Consider the following 7,537-nt stretch of genomic DNA (forward strand, 5'->3'; position numbering starts at 1 on the left):
AGCAAATTTCAAACAGCGAAAAAGGCAAAAGTTAAATGTGGGTTCCGAAGCCCTCTTAGTTCCCTTTAGACATGGAGGAGCATCACCTCTTTTATTTTAAGTTTTCAATCAAATCTTAAATTTAGTCGATAATATATTAAAGAACAATTGGTATCTAATAATATTTTTGTTTAAAAGAAAATTAAAGTCTGTTTCTTTGCATTATTATTCTTATTCGACGAATTTGGATGAAATTTAACTACAAGGGTTAAATCCAAAGTTCACAAAGTAAAATTGGACAATTAAAGTTACACTGCTTTCCGAGTGGGTCCCAAAAAATTTCGTTAATGGATCACACGTGTAGCGTGTTGCAACGGCGTCTTCTTTTGTCGTTTTGACAGCGGCTATCGCACGAGAGATCCGCGCGCTTACACCTGTATGATGTTGCCCACGTCACGTATGTTGATCATGTATCTTGCCGACTGGGACCCCACCAGAGTTTTTCTTTTTTATACTTTTACAACGCAACAAATATTAATAGCCATGTGATCCTTTCAATACCTTTCAAAAATAATGTTTGATTGTAATTTTCAAATCCAAAATGTCAAAATAATACATTAATTGTAATTTAGAATATCCATAGAATTTAAAAATGTGTGTTCATGAATAATTCTCTTTCTTACTTTCAATTTAATTCCAAAATTGAATAGCACTTCTAAATGTTAATATTTAAAACCATAAATTACATTAAAATATATATATATATGCACACCGGATTAACTTACAATAGGAAAAACAAAAACATTTCCATTTGAATTTGATACCTTTTATTTACGAATAAAAAAGAAGGTTGGTTGGGCTAAACTCATACTGTTCATTTTGTATATTTCTATCAATCGTAAAAGAAAAATAATATATTTTTGGTATTAAGTTAAAAAATTTGGTGTAATGGTATGCTTGAAATCGAAACTATTTTGGAAGGTTTTCTATAGTCAAACACGAGTGGTTTAAGGTCAAATCCAACACTTGGGGTTGAAATTTTCCGTAAAAAATGAGGATTCTCTTTTGCATCGTTGTTGCAAACTTTATTAATATTTAACTACGTTACGGTTTATGTTATAGCATCTTTTATATACTTTTAGGATATCTTTTTTAAATATGTATTTTTTTTACTTGAATTATATTCTCTCGTCTATGACGAAAAAAGATGGTATAACTAAATTAGTGATTCGTTTGGTTTCTTTTCTTAAAAGAAAAAAAAAGAATAAGCTTTATTTTTAAACTTTTAATAAAAATATGATTAGAATATTTAAATTCAATACTTTCTACCATTAGAGTAAATACAAGTATAATTGAGTTATGTTGTTGTTGAGGAATAAATTATCTGATTATTGTAGTTAACATATGGATTAGAATCAATAGTTTAAAGTTGAAAATAATGAATTTTGAAAACTCAAGAAATGAGTGTTGAAATTTGAGGGGCCATAAATGAGGTGGGAGCATAGAACAGTTGGAAGAAATTGTGTGACACTTGTCATTGTTACATCCCATCATTGGAATGTCGCTCTCTGTTTGGGACAGGCAAAACCTAGACCACCACTTATTTTATATTTCATTATTATTACTATTTTTTTTTTTTTTTTTACTTTATTCGAAACTTTATTTTTCCTTTTTTAAAAAAGAGAGAATTATATTTATATTTAAACATTTGTGGCCCAAAATATCACACCTTCGTTTTGCATTTCCTTTACGTGGCACCTCCTCAATCCTTTCTATGTCTAATAATTTTGATTATAAAATAATATTTTAGTAGTAGGTTCATTTTTATGCCCTTCTAATAAAAACACATTCTCCAAGTGCTTAATTTAAAAGTATAGATTATTTAATAAGAATACTAGATTATTTGGTAATCTATAAAAAGTTTAAATTAAATGAAGTTATTAGTTTTTTTCTTGGAATAGTTAAAACAATTCAACTAGTTTACTTAATGGAGGAAGAAAAATAAGAAAACATACTTAATTTAAAAGAAAGAGGACAAGTTATTTTGCTTGTGAAATTTGAGTAATAGTTCTTTCATTTTCTTTTTTCTTTTTAGATTTTAAATGTAAAATCGTGGTAAGAATAATGGAAAGAGAGATAAACAAAAAATTTTAAAACTATTTGTATTTAAGTTAATTATTATTATTATTATTTTAAATAAAAGCAAGATGATGTTCATTTATTTAAACTGATTTATGGGCCGGGCCACAGTTGGGCTTCCGAAGAAGCGAAACTCAGTAAGTAAAAATCCAAAATGTAGACGACGACGACAACAATGACGACGACGACAACGATAACAACATCTACAACAAGAACAAATCCAATATATATGAAATTTAATTTTAAGATTAAATTACAAGTTTAGTTACCGTTTAACGTCTCTTAAATTATATTTGATATTTATTATATATTTAAGCTAACATGTCAAAAGATAATGTTTGATAGTTTTCTTATCCAACTAGCACAAAACTTTGGATATACTTTTAATAGCAAGGTGGTATCAATATATCACTTCTATACTTGTTCTTTTACTTTATCTAGTCACTGTCAGATTTTGATCGCATGTATATGTCGTCAAACAAAGTCCAATCGATCATTTTTTAAGATAACTGTAAATCTATCTCCCTATCTTTCTAACTTCACGTGGAATTTGCTCGTATTTATGTGAATATTTCTTATTCGAAACAATATCACCTGTCTAATAACACTTTACCGACATTAGATTTCATTGGTTACATAGCGCCAAACCAACCGATGGTTCACATTATTGACAATTTAAAAATAAAAGGAAAATGAAAATGAAAATTAGAAATACTTTTTGAGGCAGAAAAGGACCGAAGACTTTTTGGATCAGCAGTGAAGGCAGCCTCTATCTAACGGACAGTGACAGTTCCCATTGGACGTTTCCCAATCCAACAAATAAAAGTAAGCCACGTCAGAGAGTCAGAGTAATTGTAATTTGTCAATATCGAAAACGATAAATATGGGCCGACCCAATAGACTGCAAAAAAGGGCCAGGCCCATGCTTTTGTTTTGTTTCTGAAGAATTAAAGGCCCAATAAAATCCAGGATAGAGTTTTGGGGCTGTCTTTGTCGAAAGAGACAAATATCAGGAAATGAAAGAAAAAAAAAGTTGGGCTCGAAAATCCAAAAGGTTATGACTGTCAAAAGAAGCAAAGCCCAGTGAAGTATGGAGCCGAACGAAGCCTTCAGAAACAACACATTCTCTTTTTTACTTTTAACTCTTCTTTTATAAGGAAACATAACTTAATCGACGCTTAATATGTACTTCGTTCGTTAATTGAAAGGTTTAAGTTTTTTTACATCTCGATTTATCGTACGAGCAAAGAAAACTATTAGAGAAAAGAAATAAGTTTTAGAGACCGAATGGTAAAGCTTGTCATTCAAAAGTAAAATCAACAAAATCAAATCAACTATTTTTGTTTGGTTTGTTTGGTCAACCAAATCGAACCAACTATTTTTGTTTTGTTAACCTTTTTATTTCCGTCCTTATTTCTCTCTCTCTCTCTTTCTCATTTCTCTCCATGTACATAGTTTTGTTTTCAACATCAAGTCTTAAATCACAATTATCGACATTAATGTATCAAATTAACCCAACTGATTAATTAAGTCATTCATGTTTACAACTCACTTTTCATATTTTTTTTTGTTTTGGTTATTGAATTTCCATAAAATCAAGTTTTTGACGACCATGTTAGATTCTCATCTCTGATCTAATATATATTTTAGATTATATTTCAAGGTAAGTATGCACTACATGTGATACATATAAATAAGAATTCATATATAGTTATATGTATGTTATACATTATCTACTAATAATTGGAAGAGGTTTGAAATTAGTTCAAATACCAAAATAGGGTTTTAAAATTTGAAATACAAAAGAGTTTTGCTTTTATCTTTAAGCCATTCAAATGGAGGGTTTGAGGGTTATATATATATATATATATTGGTATATGAGAACAAAGGTAAGGACTTTGGGTTTCACATTGTTTCATAGGCAGAGATAGCAATAAGGTAACATTCCATTGTGCCATTTGAATTTCTCTTTTTTCTTTTTCCATTGAAACTGACTTGTCAATCTCTTTTGTCAATACATAAACAACCTCTTCTTAACTATAAAACAAATCCCTTTAGGGTTTCTTTGGCCTATTTGCTCACATTCTATTGGATTCACATCCTATTCTTATCCTTATTTGCTCATATCATCTCTCTCACTCTTTTTTCCAAAATTGTGTTGTATTACTTTTGTGTTTTACGACTCACGAGATCTGTTGATTTCGGAGATTTTTGAAGTGCTAATTTGAGTATAGTTCAGTGGATAAGACATCAATTAACATTTCAAAGGTCGATGATTTGATTTCTTACTTTTGACGGATCATTGAATAGCTTGAACTATATAAAGAATATCTTGGACTCAATCAAATTGTTTGTATTTATTTTAAGATTTCACGATCATCTTAGAATAATTGACCATGCAATATTTACACGAACCCTCTAAAGATGACTTACAAGATTGGGGAAATCAAATTATACCCAAACACTTTGCAATGGCGTTTCAATTTCTTCATGTTGAACCCAAAACTTAAACATGTGTTGATATTTTACTAAAAAAAATGAAGTTACAAAAAACGAAACATCATACAAAACTAAGTTTTATGAAATCGACAAATAAAAGACATTGAGAATCAACATATAGAACAAGTGGTTTGCTAGTATGGGTTAGCTATGTCCATATACTATCGAAAAAGAAAATTCAATTTACATATATAATTACGTACCTTTAGGTTCAAAATTGTAAATAACGCATAAACAAAACTATTGTACTTGACCATTCAAAGTACTCATTAAATATCATATTCAAGACATCTCAACAAATTAAGCAAACTTTAAAAAGTAGGAAAACGTGTCGATGGTAAGCATAAACAAAACTTGATAAACTTATAATATTAGCAATTCATATCTATTATTTATAAGGTTAAAAAAAGTAAAAAGAAGTTGTTTGTAAATTGTAATCTATATATATATACTCTCTTGATTGTTATTTGAAAGTTCTTATTTGCTCTTTTTCAAACCTCAAAAACAAAAAACAAACATGGAAGTTCAAACCAAGTCAAAAAAGCACTTCACAAACTGGAAGAGAAAAAAAAAAAAAAAAGGAAGAAAAGTAAAATAAAACCACACTTACAAAAAGATCCTACTTTTGTCCCAACATCAACCTAAAAAGAATAATACAATGCACTCAAAAAGCAAGGCCAAAAGCAGGAATGAGATCTTAAAGTGAAAAAATAGAAACATCATAAAAAAATCCCAATTGGTTGCTTCTCTAATAACAATGTTATACATATTCAAAAATTTCTCATTTACTTAATCAATCCGAACGTAGTAGATTATTAGATGAACGATAGTTCAATTCTTATTTCTAACTTTCGAATTTAAAAAAGAAATAACAAAGTACAATTACAATTTGATGGTTCGATCTGAAACTTACTATTGTTTAACTAAACAAGAGACGTCTTAAAGTTAAAAAGAAAAAAGAATCAAGTGGTTACTTTCTATTACAATGCATATTAAAAGATATCACGATTTTTAATAATAGTTAAATATAGAAAATTGGAATCTATATTGGTTGATAAAAAGTCACTACTATTTTAATGATATTTGAGTATAGTTTAGTAGATAAGACATATGTTGTTATCTTAGTATTGATGGAACTATTACCACTAATAAACTTTGAACCAAGGAGAGATTAGAAATAACTTCGTTAGATATAGATTTAATAATCTCTTTTACATAAACAAACCCTAAACTAATTTTTTTTCAAAACCTAAAGATCAGAGAAAAAAGAGAGCTTCTTTAATCTCCGAATAAACTTCAAAAATCACTTTATGATAATGACGAGAATTGAGTGAAATAAAGCATTGTAAAAGCTCTTCCAACTCTTTCCCTCCAAAAATCTTCTTCTCAACCACCATTTCCGCCATCGACGCCTTAAAATCCTTGTACGGATCCGACGAGTTTTTCACTACCGCAAAGAACCCATCTCTCATTTTCCTCTCCGGAGGTCTCCGGCGACCATGTCGCTGACGATGACGGCGGCGTGACACGGAGGAATCCGACGTTAAACTCCGTGAAGAAAACAGAGTCTCTGTTTCATCCTCTGTATCGTCATGTCCACCATACCACCACGCGCCACCGAAGTCCTCCTCCGGCAGCCGCGGTGGTGGTGGTGGTGCAGGCCGAGAAGGTGGATTCTTTCTTCTCTTGATTTTGGTTTTGCTTTTGTGTCGTGATAAACAATCGTTGAGATGGGAAAGAGGTGGGGAAATGATGGGAGAAGAGGCAGGTGGGGGAGGGAATTGAAAATGGGAAGGATTAAGGGGGAGTTTGGGTGTGTAATTAGAGGAAAGTTGAGGGGGTTTTGGAGAAATTAAGGGTTTGGAAATGGGTTTTTGAGTAATAAGGATGTCGGAATTTTTCTTGGAGCGACAAGAGAAGAATGAGGATTGGAATAGGCGTGAGAATCTTAGTTTGAATCTTTTTTCCATTGGCAAGAAAAAAAAAAAAAAAGAAAAAGAGGAAGTTAAAAGTACTTTGAAAGGTTTTAGCTCTTGAAGTAGTAGAAGAAAATAAGTGCTTTTAGGTTTTGGAGAATGAGAATGAGAATGATAAAGAGAAAGAGAGATGATTAACTTTTTGAAGATAAAGGTTTTAGCTTTTGAAGTAGAAGAAGATAATGAGAATGATAGAAAGATTTCGTTTTTTTTGCTTTTGATGAAGAAGGAATTTAAGAGAAAGAGAGAGGTTTTTATGTTTTGAAAGAAAGAAGAAAGAAAATGAGAGAAAAAGAGAGAGAGGTTATTAGCTTTTTGTAGATGTAAAGGGAGAGGGAGAGAGAAAGTTTAGCTTTTGACAATTTTGAAAACAAGAGAGGCTTTTAAAAGTGGTTTCATACCAATATAGTTATAAATATAATAATTAAATTCCAAGCATTACCGTATTTTAAAAAACGGTAAACCAAAATTTGTCAAAGTTTATTAAAGATAGAAGTCTATCACCGATAAACTTGGTCATATTTATAAATTTATTAACATGTTGATATACATTTGATTATTATCCCTAAATTTGTTACTAATTATAATTACTTCTTAAGTTTTTTCGAGAAAAAAAATAACTATATTAGTGTATTCAACTAAATTATTAAGTCATAATTTGTTACGTAATAAGTTGATCTCGTATCTTTCTCCAAGTTTAAAATTCATCATATAATTGAGTACTTTCGACACTCTACGATCCATTTGAATAATTGTGGAAACAAAAATTAGGCGTAAGTTTTGATACAAGATTACAAATTTTAAATGATGAACTAATAAAGCTTCTTTCTTCCCCCACTTTCTCTTTTTGCATTTTTAAAACACTATTTTCTTTGTCTTTCTTCCTTATTTTGTTCTCTTAAATTGTCTTTATAAAATACTACAATTTTAGCTACTTCATTGTA

At 30.0% G+C, this 7,537-nt stretch overlaps 1 protein-coding gene across 1 annotated transcript; it reads right to left on the minus strand.

Annotated features, from left to right (window-relative positions):
* Nucleotides 1-5,788: 5,788 nt before the first annotated feature.
* LOC103499623 (transcription repressor OFP8-like) lies at nucleotides 5,789-6,903 on the minus strand. The gene has a single exon (XM_008462661.3). The coding sequence runs from the start codon at nucleotides 6,585-6,587 to the stop codon at nucleotides 5,874-5,876; it is 714 nt and encodes a 237-aa protein (XP_008460883.1). The 5' UTR covers nucleotides 6,588-6,903; the 3' UTR covers nucleotides 5,789-5,873.
* Nucleotides 6,904-7,537: the final 634 nt, after the last annotated feature.

Source organism: Cucumis melo, chromosome 5 (assembly GCF_025177605.1).
Source record: "Cucumis melo cultivar AY chromosome 5, USDA_Cmelo_AY_1.0, whole genome shotgun sequence".
Taxonomy (NCBI): domain Eukaryota; kingdom Viridiplantae; phylum Streptophyta; class Magnoliopsida; order Cucurbitales; family Cucurbitaceae; genus Cucumis; species Cucumis melo.

Excerpts from the sequence above, each read along its gene's own strand:
- LOC103499623 (XM_008462661.3), bottom strand. The coding sequence starts at position 6,587 with ATGGAAAAAAGATTCAAACTAAGATTCTCACGCCTATTCCAATCCTCA.